The sequence below is a fragment of the Oncorhynchus masou genome, unplaced genomic scaffold, assembly GCF_036934945.1.
Source record: "Oncorhynchus masou masou isolate Uvic2021 unplaced genomic scaffold, UVic_Omas_1.1 unplaced_scaffold_625, whole genome shotgun sequence".
Lineage (NCBI taxonomy): Eukaryota > Metazoa > Chordata > Actinopteri > Salmoniformes > Salmonidae > Oncorhynchus > Oncorhynchus masou.
Genome location: NW_027016844.1, coordinates 315,143 through 330,406, shown reverse-complemented (window position 1 = coordinate 330,406; position 15,264 = coordinate 315,143). Strand labels below are relative to the sequence as shown.

Here is a 15,264-nt window from a genome sequence, read left to right as displayed (position 1 = left end):
TTCAGGTAGTTAACGGACAGACCTGTTCAGGTAGTTAACAGACAGACCTGTTCAGGTAGTTAACGGACAGGTAGTTAACGGACAGGTAGTTAACGGACAGGTAGTTAACGGACAGGTAGTTAACGGACAGGTAGTTAACGGACAGGTAGTTAACGGACAGGTAGTTAACAGACAGACCTGTTCAGGTAGTTAACAGACAGACCTGTTCAGGTAGTTAACAGACAGACCTGTTCAGGTAGTTAACGGACAGACCTGTTCAGGTAGTTAACAGACAGACCTGTTCAGGTAGTTAACAGACAGACCTGTTCAGGTAGTTAACAGACAGGTAGTTAACAGACAGACCTGTTCAGGTAGTTAACAGACAGACCTGTTCAGGTAGTTAACAGACAGACCTGTTCAGGTAGTTAACAGACAGACCTGTTCAGGTAGTTAACGGACAGACCTGTTCAGTAGTTAACGGACAGGTAGTTAACGGACAGGTAGTTAACGGACAAGTAGTTAACGGACAGACCTGTTCAGGTAGTTAACGGACAGACCTGTTCAGGTAGTTAACAGACAGACCTGTTCAGGTAGTTAACGGACAGGTAGTTAACGGACAGGTAGTTAACGGACAGGTAGTTAACGGACAGGTAGTTAACGGACAGGTAGTTAACGGACAGGTAGTTAACGGACAGGTAGTTAACGGACAGACCTGTTCAGGTAGTTAACAGACAGACCTGTTCAGGTAGTTAACGGACAGGTAGTTAACGGACAGGTAGTTAACGGACAGGTAGTTAACGGACAGGTAGTTAACGGACAGGTAGTTAACAGACAGGTAGTTAACAGACAGGTAGTTAACAGACAGGTAGTTAACAGACAGGTAGTTAACAGACAGGTAGTTAACAGACAGGTAGTTAACAGACAGGTAGTTAACAGACAGGTAGTTAACAGACAGGTAGTTAACAGACAGGTAGTTAACAGACAGGTAGTTAACAGACAGGTAGTTAACAGACAGGTAGTTAACAGACAGGTAGTTAACAGACAGGTAGTTAACAGACAGACCTGTTCAGGTAGTTAACGGACAGACCTGTTCAGGTAGTTAACGGACAGACCTGTTCAGGTAGTTAACGGACAGACCTGTTCAGGTAGTTAACGGACAGACCTGTTCAGGTAGTTAACGGACAGACCTGTTCAGGTAGTTAACAGACAGACCTGTTCAGGTAGTTAACAGACAGGTAGTTAACAGACAGGTAGTTAACAGACAGACCTGTTCAGGTAGTTAACGGACAGACCTGTTCAGGTAGTTAACAGACAGACCTGTTCAGGTAGTTAACAGACAGACCTGTTCAGGTAGTTAACAGACAGACCTGTTCAGGTAGTTAACAGACAGACCTGTTCAGGTAGTTAACAGACAGACCTGTTCAGGTAGTTAACAGACAGACCTGTTCAGGTAGTTAACAGACAGACCTGTTCAGGTAGTTAACAGACAGGTAGTTAACGGACATGTAGTTAACGGACAGACCTGTTCAGGTAGTTAACGGACAGGTAGTTAACAGACAGGTAGTTAACGGACAGGTAGTTAACGGACAGACCTGTTCAGGTAGTTAACGGACAGGTAGTTAACAGACAGGTAGTTAACAGACAGACCTGTTCAGGTAGTTAACAGACAGGTAGTTAACAGACAGACCTGTTCAGGTAGTTAACGGACAGACCTGTTCAGGTAGTTAACAGACAGACCTGTTCAGGTAGTTAACAGACAGACCTGTTCAGGTAGTTAACAGACAGACCTGTTCAGGTAGTTAACAGACAGACCTGTTCAGGTAGTTAACAGACAGGTAGTTAACGGACATGTAGTTAACGGACAGGTAGTTAACGGACAGGTAGTTAACGGACAGACCTGTTCAGGTAGTTAACGGACAGGTAGTTAACGGACAGGTAGTTAACGGACAGACCTGTTCAGGTAGTTAACAGACAGGTAGTTAACGGACAGCCAGAAGCTCACCTGTGCCGAGCTTAGCGAACACCTGCATGGAGTCATCGAACCTCTTCTGACAGAACAGATTGAAGGCATAGAGATTCTGGATGTGGTGAATCTGCTGTCTCTTATCTCCTTCCACATCATCCTTCATATTCTGGGGAGAAAGGGATGGAGGAGGGGAAAGAGGTAATGGGGAGGGAGGAGAGGAGAGAGGGATGGAGAGGCATATAGGGATGTCGTGAGTCACACCATGACAGGTCAGTATCATATCTCTGTCCCACTGCTAACCCTCTGACCTATATATTATCTCTGTCCCACTGCTAACCCTCTGACCTATATATTATCTCTGTCCCACTGCTAACCCTCTGACCTATATATTAGCTCTGTCCCACTGCTAACCCTCTGACCTATATATTAGCTCTGTCCCACTGCTAACCCTCTGACCTATATATTATCTCTGTCCCACTGCTAACCCTCTGACCTATATATTAGCTCTGTCCCACTGCTAACCCTCTGACCTATATATTAGCTCTGTCCCACTGCTAACCCTCTGACCTATATATTATCTCTGTCCCACTGCTAACCCTCTGACCTATATATTATCTGTCCCACTGCTAACCCTCTGACCTATATATTATCTCTGTCCCCCCTGAAGGATTGGTCCGGATTCCTAAAGTAGTATTAGTGATAGTAGTGATAGTAGTAATAGTAGTATTAGTGATAGTAGTAGTAGTGATAGTTGTAGTGATAGTAGTAGTAGTGATAGTATTCATGATAGTTGTAGTAGTGATAGTTGTAGTGATAGTAGTAGTAGTGATAGTAGTAGTGATAGTAGTAGTAGTGATAGTAGTAGTGATAGTAGTAGTAGTGATAGTAGTAGTAGTGATAGTAGTAGTAGTGATAGTAGTAGTAGTGATAGTAGTAGTGATAGTAGTAGTAGAAGTAGCAGTAGTGTGGGATTCTGTGTTTTACATTATAGCCATTACCATATATATGATTAAATATTATCTGATGTTGGCTGTGTGAAGGATCTGCATTTGTGCACTTGAGCATCATCATGAGAGTAAACAACTGCTTGCTACATCTACTTGCCTGTTTGTGTGTGACAAGAACTGAGTAACATGGTGTGACATGCATGTTGCAAAACTGTAGATAACAGCCCAGCAGATGCTTTGTCCTTGTGTTTGTATGTAACAATATTGAGCACATGGTGTGACTTGCTGTATCTTATAAAGTTGTGGTTAATCAGGTATAGGGAGGGGTGGTCATCACGAGGTTTAATTGAGATGGAAAAATACTGGACAACACAATAGCAGGAACTTAGCAACTATTATAACTAGGGGGTGATACCAGAACATTAAGGATCTATACATCGACGGAGGGAGGACTCCAAGAGGCGGGGACCCGCCTGAGCGCCTGCAGTAGGCTGAGCAAGTTTAAACCACGCCCAGTCTCTACTGTGATAGACATAGTTCCAACCCGTCTGTTGGCCTATCACAGTATAAGAACACTGTTTACATACATCCAGTCAGCTCCCTGTTCTGCCCTGCATGGTATTACAGTGAGCCCGTATATACGAAAGTTGCATTTGCCATTTATTGCTTAGCTAATAAAAATATCGGCGAGTCATTGTCATATTTATCCTGATACCAGACTCGAATTTACGCAACTCTAACAGTAGAAGTACTGGTAGTGGTAGTAGTATTTTTATTAGTAGTAGTGATAGTAGTAGTAGTAGTAGTAGTATTAGTAATAGCAGTAGTAGTACTAGTAATTGTAGTCATGGTGGTGGTATTAGTAGTGATATTAGTACTAGTAGTAGTGGTAGTAGCGGCCGTAGTGGTAGTAGTAGTAGTGGTAGTAGTAGTAGTAGTAGTAGTAGTAGTATTAGTAGTAGTACTATTTGTAGTAGTAGTAGTACTATTTGTAGTAGTAGTAGTAGTAGTAGTAGTAGTAGTAATAGTACTATTTGTAGTAGTAGTAGTAACAGTAGTAGTAGTAGTAGTAGTCAGTAGTCATAGAAGTAGTAGTGGTAGTAGTAGTATTGGTAGTAGTAGTACTATTAGTAGTAGTAGTACTATTAGTAGTAGTAGTAGTGGTGGTAGTAGTTGTAGTAGTACTATTAGTTGTAGTAGTAGTAGTAGTAGTAGTAGTACTACTATTAGTTGTAGTAGTACTATTAGTAGTAGTAGTAGGAGTAGTAGTAGTGGTAGTAGTAGCAGTATTAGTATTGGTATTAGTAGCAGTATTAGTATTGGTATTAGTAGTAGTAGTAGTACTATTAGTAGTAATAGTGGTAGTAGTAGGAGTAGTAGTGGTAGTAGTAGTACTATTAGTAGTAATAGTGGTAGTAGTAGTACTACTATTACTATTAGTAGTAGTAGTATTAGTAGTTATTAGTAGTAGTAGTACTATTAGTTAGTAGTAGTACTACTATTAGTAGTAGTAGTACTATTAGTAGTAGTACTATTAGTAGCAGTACTATTAGTAGTAGTAGTACATTGGTAGTATTAGCAGTATTAGTATTGGTATTAGTAGTAGTACTATTAGTAGTAGCAGTAGTAATAGTGGTAGTAGCAGTAGTGTTGCAGTAGTATTTGTAGTATTTGTAGTAGTATTTGCAGCAGTAGCAGTATTTGTGTAGTAGCAGCAGTAGTAGCAGTAGCAGCACTATTAGTAGTAGTAGCAGCAGCACTATTAGCAGCAGCAGCAGCAGCAGCACTATTAGCAGCAGCAGCACCTATTAGCAGCAGTGCTATTAGTAGCAGCAGCAGCACTATTAGCAGCAGCAGCAGTAGTAGCAGTAGTAGTAGTAGTAGCAGTATTAGTATTAGTAGTAGTAGCAGCAGTACTATTAGTAGCAGCACTATTAGTAGTAGCAGCAGTGGCAGTAGTAGTATTAGTATTGGTATTAGCAGCAGTACTATTAGCAGCAGCAGCAGCAGCAACAGTGGCAGCAGTAGTAGTATTGTAGCAGTAGTAGTAGTAGCAGTATTTAGCAGCAGCAGCAGCAGTAGTAGTAGCAGTAGTACTATTAGTAGTAGTAGTAGTACTATTAGCAGTAGCAGCAGTAGCAGTAGTAGTAGTAGTAGTAGCAGTTGTGATGGCGCATTACTCTCACCACCAGTTGCAGGGCCAGTTCTAGTAGTAGTACTATTAGTAGTAGTAGTAGTAGTAGTAGTAGTAGTAGTAGTAGTAGTACTATTAGTAGTAGTAGTAGTACTATTAGTGGTAGTAGTAGTAGTACTATTAGTAGTAGTAGTACTATTAGTAGTAGTAGTACTATTAGTAGTAGTAGTAGTAGTAGTAGTACTATTAGTAGTAGTAGTAGTAGTAGTAGTAGTAGTAGTACTATTAGTAGTAGTACTATTAGTAGTAGTAGTAGGAGTAGTAGTAGTAGGAGTGGTAGTAGTGGTAGTAGTAGCAGTATTAGTATTGGTATTAGTAGTAGTACTATTAGTAGTAGTAGTAGTAATAGTGGTAGTAGTAGGAGTAGTATTTGTAGTAGTAGTATTTGTAGTAGTAGTATTTGTAGTAGTAGTAGTAGTAGTAGTAGTAGTACTATTAGTAGTAGTAGTAGTAGTACTATTAGTAGTAGTAGTAGTAGTACTATTAGTAGTAGTAGTAGTAGTAGTACTATTAGTAGTAGTAGTAGTAGTAGTAGTAGTAGTGATGGCGTAATTACTCACCGCCAGTTGCAGGGCCAGTTCTAGTAGTAGTACTATTAGTAGTAGTAGTACTATTAGTAGTACTAGTACTAGTAGTAGTAGTAGTAGTAGTAGTAGTAGTGATGGCGTAACTACTCACCGCCAGTTGCAGGGCCAGTTCAAACTGCTTGTCCTGTAGTAACTGTCTGATCTGACTGGCGATGGACACAGGCACCAGGCGCCAGACAAAATGGTTGCTGGCAACGTACACTATATTAGGCCTGGGACAGACGGAGAGGAGGAGGGAACAACAAGAGAAGGGAGAGATTGTTTTTATTACGAGTGTGTGATGGTTGACAAAAACGTTCTATATAAAAACATGGGATAGTTGATCCAGCATAGCTATAAAATAACGACATCGGATCTGCGTGGCATCGGATCTGCGTGGCATCGGATCTGCGTGGCATCGGATCTGCGTGGCATCGGATCTGCGTGGCATCTGATCTGCGTGGCATCGGATCTGCGTGGCATCGGATCTGCGTGGCATCGGATCTGCGTGGCATCTGATCTGCGTGGCATCTGATCTGCGTGGCATCTGATCTGCGCGGCATCTGATCTGCGCGGCATCTGATCTGCGCGGCATCTGATCTGCGCGGCATCTGATCTGCGCGGCACCTGATCTGCGCGGCACCTGATCTGCGCGGCATCTGATCTGCGTAACATCTGATCTGCGTAACATCTGATCTGCGTAACATCTGATCTGCGTAACATCTGATCTGCGTAACATCTGATCTGCGTAACATCTGATCTGCATAACATCTGATCTGCGTAGCCGTGGTTTCCAGTATGGTTGGTTGGATTCCAATACATTCATCTTATTTCCCTCCTTCAGAAAACAAAAGGTACATATCCGGACAATAAATATACTCTCACCCAGCTGAGGTGATGAATCGTGGTCTCTGCAGCTCCACACTCTGGACCAGCAGTCTGGGTTCAAAGGTCCTGATCTCGACATAGCGAGGTAGGACAGCTATGATGTAGGGGGGCTGATGTTCTGAGAGAGAGAGAGAGAAACACACAGAAACCTCAGCAGCATTACATCACTACAACAGCTTGTGGCAGACTGATTAAAAACACACACTGGCCTGGCCCAAAACCAGAGAGAGAGAGAAAAGCTGACGTAGGGGGGCTGGTGTTTTCTTAGACAGAGAGACAGAATAATCTAATTGAAGAATCCATACAATCAAACTACTTCTGGGGATATTGGAACGTACTAAATAAACAACAACACGAAGAGTCATCTATCCAAAACAGAGATGTATGGGTTAACCACTTCGTCAAGCTTATTGTCTCAATAACAAAGAACAAAGAGCAAAAACATATACAGGATCAATTACAAATCTTAGAATCAGCTATTTAAAGACTACCAGAACCCATTGGATTTTCCAATTACATTGAATGAACTACAGGACAAAATACACAACCCTTAAACCTTAAAAATTCCTGTGGTGTTGAAGGTATCCTCAATGAAATGCTAAAATATACAGACCACACATTCCAATTGGCTACAAATTCCATTTGGCTACACTTAAACTCTGTAACATCATCCTTAACTCTGGCATCTTCCCCAATATTTGGAACCAAGGACTGATCACCCCAATCCACAAAAGCGGAGACAAATTTGACCCCAATAAATCACCGTGGGATATGCGTCAACAGAAACCTTGGGAAAATCCTCTGCATCATCATTAACAGCAGACATTTCCCCAGTGAAAACAATGTACTGAGCAAACGTCAAATTGGCTTTTTACCAAATGACCTTATGACCTGAAATGGTCCACCCACACAGACAGTGAGGTAAAGAAAGCTCAACGGCGCCTCTTCAACCTCAGGAAGATGAAGAATCTCGGCCCCTAAGACACTCAAACTTTCAGATGCACCATCGAGAGCTTCCCGCCTGGCTGCATCACCGCCTGGTACGGCAACTGCACCGCCCGCAACCGCAGGGCTATGCAGAGGGTGGTGAGGTCTGCAGAACGCATCACTGGGGGCAAACTACTATATACATCACTGGTCAATGTCATAATGTTCACATACTGCTTTACTCATCTGTATACACTGTTTTAGTCAATGCCACTCCGACTGTCACGCTCTGACCTTAGAAATGTGATATTTCATTTATTTTTTTTGTGCCAAAAAAATGAAAAATGTTTTCGCTTTGTCATTAGGGGATATTGTATGTAGATTGATGAGAAATATTTTTAAATCCATTTTGGAATGAGGCTGTAACATAACAAAATGTGGAACAAGTCAAGAGGTCTGAATACTTCCTGTATACATTTTTTAACCCCGGTGACCTCTTGCATTAATCCAGCCTTGATTAAAACACATTAAACTACTATTAAAAAACCTGCGATTAAACACGAAAAGCAAAACAATCTAAAAAAAACAACACATTCTTCAGTAAAAAGGTCATTCTAACAACTGCCTAAAAGGCATCAATTCCTCCCATTTTAAATCGTAGATCATTCAACACGCCCCCCCCAGAACAACTGAAAGCAGATATACCCAACTCAGTGGAGATGGAAAGGGTCTGTAGAGTTATTAGAAAAAGGTCTAGTATCTCATTAAAAGACTGAAGTTTATGCAGGAGGGCTTTATACACAAAAAGAGTGTAATGCATAGATCTACAGTCCTTTGAGACATTTTCTCCATTTTGTTGTGTTACAAAGTGAGATGAAAATAGATTTTGTTTTTAAATTGTCAACGATCTACACAAAATACTCTAAAGTCCTGTCAAGTCGGCCATTTTCAAGTCTTGCCATAGACGCCGATTTAAGTCAAAACTGTAACTAAGCCAGGAACATTCCCTGTCTTCTTGGTAAGCAACTCCAATGTAGATTTGGCCTGGTGTTTTAGGTTATTGTCCTGCTGAAAGATCAATTCATCTCTCAGTGTCTGGTGGAAAGCAGACTGAACCAGGTTTTCCTACAGCCTGTGCGTAGCTCTATTCCATGTATTTTTTGCCGATGACAAGCATACCCATAACACCAGCATCCTTCAGTGTTTTCTCCAAACAACGCTGGACAAAAAAAAGTGAATTGCTTTGCCACATTTTTATTCTCTTGTTGCAAACAAGATGAATGTTGTGGAATATGTTTATTCTGTACAGGCTTCCTTCTGTTCACTCTGTCATTGAGGTTAGTATTGTGGAGTAACTACAATGTTGTTGATCCATCCTCAGTTGTCTCCCATCACAGCCATTCAAATCTGTAACTGTTTTAAAGTCACCATTGGCTTCATGGTGAAATCCCAGAGCTGTTCCCTTCTTGACTAAAAATGTTTAATTTATAAATTTAGGACATTTTTTACTAACAAAATTCCACTTTAACATTATGGGGTATTGTGTGTGTAGGCCTCTATGACTTGGGTCACTGGAGTCTTTGACTATTTTTTTGGGCCTTCCTTTGACACCGCCTGGTATAAAGGTCCTGGGTGGCAGGAAGCTTGGCACCAGTGATGTACTGGGCTGTACACACTACCCTCTGATATACAGGTCCTGGATGGCAGGAAGCTTGGTCCCAGTGATGTACTGGGCTGTACACACTACCCTCTGTAGTGCCTTGCGGTCGGACGCCGAGCAGTTGCCATACCAGGCAGTGGTGCAACCGGTGAGGATCAGGACGACGAGGGCAATGATGTGCGCTCAATCTCATCGGCCATAACAAAGGATAGTACGCTATGTGTCCCATGGCGTCAATACAGTGGCAGCAGGCATTTACACTGAACACAAAAATAAACACAACAAGTGTTGGACCCACGTTTCATGAGCTGAAATAAAAGATCCCAGAAATGTTCCATACTGCACAAAAAGCTGATTTCCGTCAAATGTTTTGCACAAGATAATCCATCCACAACAGGTGTGGCATATCAAGATGCTGATTTAACCGCATGATCATTACACAGGTGCACCTTGTGCTGGGGGACAAAAGACTGTTCTTTCAGCTTGATTTAAAATGGTGCCGACAGAGCAGTGCCTCGATTCTACTCGTTCGGAAACTGTGCAGTATTTAGTTAAATATATTATTTCTTACATTGTTAGCCCAGAAAACCTTACATGTTATTACATACAGAACTATTGGATATCAGAGAGACTAAATTAGACTGAATGCTGCATATTTTTAGGTTAGATTACTTGTTAGATATTACTGCACTGTCGGGAACTAGAAGAACAAGCATTTCGCTACACTCGCATTAACATCTGCTAACCAAGTGTATGTGACCAATAACATCTGCTTACCAAGTGACCAATAACATCTGCTAACCATGGGACCAATAACATCTGCTAACCAAGGGACCAATAACATCTGCTAACCAAGTGACCAATAACATCTGCTAACCAAGTGACCAATAACATCTGCTAACCATGGGACCAATAACATCTGCTAACCATGGGACCAATAACATCTGCTAACCATGGGACCAATAACATCTGCTAACCATGTGACCAATAACATCTGCTAACCATGTGACCAATAACATCTGCTAACCATGTGACCAATAACATCTGCTAACCATGGGACCAATAACATCTGCTAACCATGGGACCAATAACATCTGCTAACCATGGGACCAATAACATCTGCTAACCATGTGACCAATAACATCTGCTAACCATGTGACCAATAACATCTGCTAACCATGGGACCAATAACATCTGCTAACCATGTGACCAATAACATCTGCTAACCATGTGACCAATAACATCTGCTAACCATGTGACCAATAACATCTGCTAACCATGTGTATGTGACCAATACAATTTGATTTGAATAAAAGGCCACTAAATAGTGCAGTTTTGTTACACAACACAATGCCACAGATGTCTCAGGTTTTAAAGGGAGCGTGCAATTGGAATGCTTGACTATAGGAATGTCCACCAGAGCTGTTGCCAGAGAACTAAGCCGCCTTGAGAGAATTTGGCATAACGTCCAACCGGCCTCACAACCACAGTGTGTAACCACGCTAGCCCAGGACCTCCACATCAGGCTTCTTCACCTGATGTCACCGCTGTGAACAGAGTGCCCCATAGTGGCGGTGGGGTTATGGTATGGGCAGGCATAAACTACAGACAATGAACACAATCGCATTTTATCGAAGGTCAATTTGAATGCAGAGATTCCGTGACGAGATCCTGAGGCCCATTGTCGTGCCATTCATCCTCCTCCATCACCTCATGTTTCAGCATGATAATACACGGCCCCATGTCGTAAGGATCTCTACACAATTCCTGGAAGCTGAAAATGTCCCAGTTCTTCCATGGTGTGCATACTCACCAGCCACGTCACCCATTGAGCATGTTTGGGATGCTCTGGATCGACGTGTACGACAGCGTGTTCCAGTTCCCGCCAATATCCAGCAACTTCACACAGCCAATGAAGAGGAATGGGACAACATTCCACAGGCCACAATCAACAGCCTGATCAACTCTGTGTGAAGGAGATGTGTCACGCTGCATGAGGCAAATGGTGGTCACACCAGATACTGACTGGTTTTCTGATCCACGCCCCTACCCTGTTTTTTTAAGGTATCTGTGACCAACAGACCTGTATTCCCAGTCATGTGAAACACATAGATTAGGGCCTCATGAATTTATATCAATTGACTGATTTCCTTAAATTAACTAACTCAGTTCAATCTTTGTAATTGTGGCATTTATATTATTATTCAGTGTATGTAGACGATAAATCGCCATAGTCTATAAAATCAGTATGAATGTGGGCTCAATGATTTGTTTTCTGCTATTTAATGAAAATACCAATACAGATGTCCTGATTTGTACAGTACAGGGGGGGGGGGGGGCAGGTCAATACAATACACATGAGCATTAACTCCTCGGGGGGGCAGGTCGCCTAGCGGTTAGAGCGTTGGACTAGAAACCGAAAGGTTGCAAGATCGAATCCCAGAGCTGGCAAGGTAAAAATCTGTTGTCCTGACGCTGAACGAGGCAGTTAACCCCACTGTTCCCCTGAACGAGGCAGTTAACCCCACTGTTCCCCTGAACGAGGCAGTTAACCCCACTGTTCCCCTGAACGAGGCAGTTAACCCCACTGTTCCCCTGAACGAGGCAGTTAACCCCACTGTTCCCCTGAACGAGGCAGTTAACCCCACTGTTCCCTGAACGAGGCAGTTAACCCCACTGTTCCCACTGTTAACCCCACTGTTCCCCTAAACGAGGCAGTTAACCCCGCTGTTCCCCTGAACGAGGCAGTTAACCCCGCTGTTCCCCTGAACGAGGCAGTTAACCCCGCTGTTCCCCTGAACGAGGCAGTTAACCCCGCTGTTCCCCTGAACGAGGCAGTTAACCCCGCTGTTCCCCTGAACGAGGCAGTTAACCCACTGTTCCCCTGAACGAGGCAGTTAACCGAGGCAGTTAACCCCGCTGTTCCCCTGAACGAGGCAGTTAACCCCACTGTTCCCCTGAACGAGGCAGTTAACCCACTGTTCCCCTGAGCGAGGCAGTTAACCCCACCCCTGAACGAGGCAGTTAACCCACTGTTCCCTGAGCGAGGCAGTTAACCCCACTGTTCCCCCCAGTTAACCCCACTGTTCCCTGAACGAGGCAGTTAACCCACTGTTCCCCTGAGCGAGGCAGTTAACCCACTGTTCCCCTGAGCGAGGCAGTTAACCCCACTGTTCCCTGAACGAGGCAGTTAACCCCACTGTTCCCCTGAACGAGGCAGTTAACCCCACTGTTCCCCTGAGCGAGGCAGTTAACCCCACTGTTCCCTGAACGAGGCAGTTAACCCCACTGTTCCCCTGAACGAGGCAGTTAACCCCACTGTTCCCCTGAACGAGGCAGTTAACCCCACTGTTCCCCTGAACGAGGCAGTTCACCCACTGTTCCCCTGAACGAGGCAGTTAACCCCACTGTTCCCTGAGCGAGGCAGTTAACCCACTGTTCCCTGAGCGAGGCAGTTAACCCACTGTTCCCCTGAGCGAGGCAGTTCACCCGCTGTTCCCCTGAGCGAGGCAGTTAACCCCACTGTTCCCCTGAGCGAGGCAGTTAACCCACTGTTCCCCTGAGCGAGGCAGTTAACCCCACTGTTCCCCCAGTTCACCCACTGTTCCCCTGAGCGAGGCAGTTAACCCACTGTTCCCCTGAGCGAGGCAGTTAACCCACTGTTCCCCTGAACGAGGCAGTTAACCCACTGTTCCCCTGAGCGAGGCAGTTAACCCACTGTTCCCCTGACGAGGCAGTTCACCCACTGTTCCCTGAAAGGCAGTTAACCCCACTGTTCCCCTGAACAGGCCCCTGTTCCCCTGACAGGCAGTTAACCCCACTGTTCCCCTGGCAGGCAGTTAACCCCACTGTTCCCCTGAGCAGGCAGTTAACCCCACTGTTCCCTGAACGAGGCAGTTAACCCCACTGTTCCCTGAACGAGGCAGTTCACCCACTGTTCTGAACGAGGCAGTTCACCACTGTTCCCCTGAGCGAGGCAGTTCACCCACTGTTCCCCTGAGCGAGGCAGTTAACCCACTGTTCCCCTGAGCGAGGCAGTTAACCCACTGTTCCCCTGAACGAGGCAGTTCACCCACTGTTCCCCTGAACGAGGCAGTTAACCCCACTGTTCCCCTGAACGAGGCAGTTAACCCACTGTTCCAAGGCCGTCATTGAAAATAAGATTTTTTTTCTTAAACTGACTTGACAAGTTAAATAAAGGTAATAATAATAATTATCATCAGATACATTGTTCAGTGTTTTGGACCCCATCTATCTCCACAGGAATAAAGTGTTTTGGACCCCATCTATCTACACAGGAATAAAGTGTTTTGGACCCCATCTATCTACACAGGAATAAAGTGTTTTGGACCCCATCTATCTCCACAGGAATAAAGTGTTTTGGACCCCATCTATCTACACAGGAATAAAGTGCTTTGGACCCCATCTATCTACACAGGAATAAAGTGTTTTGGACCCCATCTATCTCCACAGGAATAAAGTGTTTTGGACCCCATCTATCTACACAGGAATAAAGTGCTTTGGACCCCATCTATCTACACAGGAATAAAACAGACGAAAAGTGATCACAAACAACTTTGGGATCAGAAATTTGCCTCAAGTCGCCCAACATGAGGTGTCTGGCTGTGTAGAGACTGGAGCCCTGGAGGCTAGCAGGGCAGGGAGGAAATCTTGGTAGCGCCAGCTATCTACAGCCATAGAATGAGATATTAGAACGGCCTGGGACGATGGATGGCTGAACTGAGGAGAAGGATGGGGGGGGTGGGGACTGGCTGAACTGAGGAGAAGGATGGGGGGTGGGGACTGGCTGAACTGAGGAGAAGGATGGGGGTGGGGACTGGCTGAACTGAGGGGAGAAGGATGGGGGGTGGGGACTGGCTGAACTGAGGAGAAGGATGGGGGGTGGGGACTGGCTGAACTGAGGAGAAGGATGGGGGGTGGGGACTGGCTGAACTGAGGAGAAGGATGGGGGGTGGGGACTGGCTGAACTGAGGAGAAGGATGGGGGTGGGGACTGGCTGAACTGAGGAGAAGGATGGGGGGTGGGGACTGGCTGAACTGAGGAGAAGGATGGGGGGTGGGGACTGGCTGAACTGAGGAGAAGGATGGGGGGGTGGGGACTGGCTGAACTGAGGAGAAGGATGGGGGGTGGGGACTGGCTGAACTGAGGAGAAGGATGGGGGTGGGGACTGGCTGAACTGAGGAGAAGGATGGGGGTGGGGACTGGCTGAACTGAGGAGAAGGATGGGGGTGGGGACTGGCTGAACTGAGGAGAAGGATGGGGGGTGGGGACTGGCTGAACTGAGGAGAAGGATGGGGGTGGGGACTGGCTGAACTGAGGAGAAGGATGGGGGGTGGGGACTGGCTGAACTGAGGAGAAGGATGGGGGGTGGGGACTGGCTGAACTGAGGAGAAGGATGGGGGTGGGGACTGGCTGAACTGAGGAGAAGGATGGGGGGTGGGGACTGGCTGAACTGAGGAGAAGGATGGGGGGTGGGGACTGGCTGAACTGAGGAGAAGGATGGGGGGTGGGGACTGGCTGAACTGAGGAGAAGGATGGGGGGTGGGGACTGGCTGAACTGAGGAGAAGGATGGGGGTGGGGACTGGCTGAACTGAGGAGAAGGATGGGGGGTGGGGACTGGCTGAACTGAGGAGAAGGATGGGGGGTGGGGACTGGCTGAACTGAGGAGAAGGATGGGGGGTGGGGACTGGCTGAACTGAGGAGAAGGATGGGGGGTGGGGACTGGCTGAACTGAGGAGAAGGATGGGGGGTGGGGACTGGCTGAACTGAGGAGAAGGATGGGGGGTGGGGACTGGCTGAACTGAGGAGAAGGATGGGGGGTGGGGACTGGCTGAACTGAGGAGAAGGATGGGGGGTGGGGACTGGCTGAACTGAGGAGAAGGATGGGGGGTGGGGACTGGCTGAACTGAGGAGAAGGATGGGGGTGGGGACTGGCTGAACTGAGGAGAAGGATGGGGGGTGGGGACTGGCTGAACTGAGGAGAAGGATGGGGGGGTGGGGACTGGCTGAACTGAGGAGAAGGATGGGGGGGGTGGGGACTGGCTGAACTGAGGGAGAAGGATGGGGGGGTGGGGACTGGCTGAACTGGAGGAGAAGGATGGGGGGTGGGGACTGG

General features: G+C 45.7%; 1 protein-coding gene across 1 annotated transcript in view; it reads right to left on the bottom strand.

Annotated features, from left to right (window-relative positions):
• The window catches only part of LOC135539250 (vam6/Vps39-like protein), a 46,926-nt gene extending 39,280 nt beyond the window's left edge, over nt 1-7,646 (bottom strand). Inside the window, exons 1-4 of the mRNA XM_064965078.1 lie at nt 7,562-7,646; nt 6,538-6,658; nt 5,765-5,885; nt 1,982-2,111 (exon numbers count right to left, since the gene is read on the bottom strand). Of these exons, the coding sequence (XP_064821150.1) occupies nt 1,982-2,111; nt 5,765-5,885; nt 6,538-6,658; nt 7,562-7,646 (457 nt within the window). The remainder of the gene's footprint in view (nt 1-1,981; nt 2,112-5,764; nt 5,886-6,537; nt 6,659-7,561) is intronic.
• Between the last annotated feature and the right edge of the window lie 7,618 nt (nt 7,647-15,264).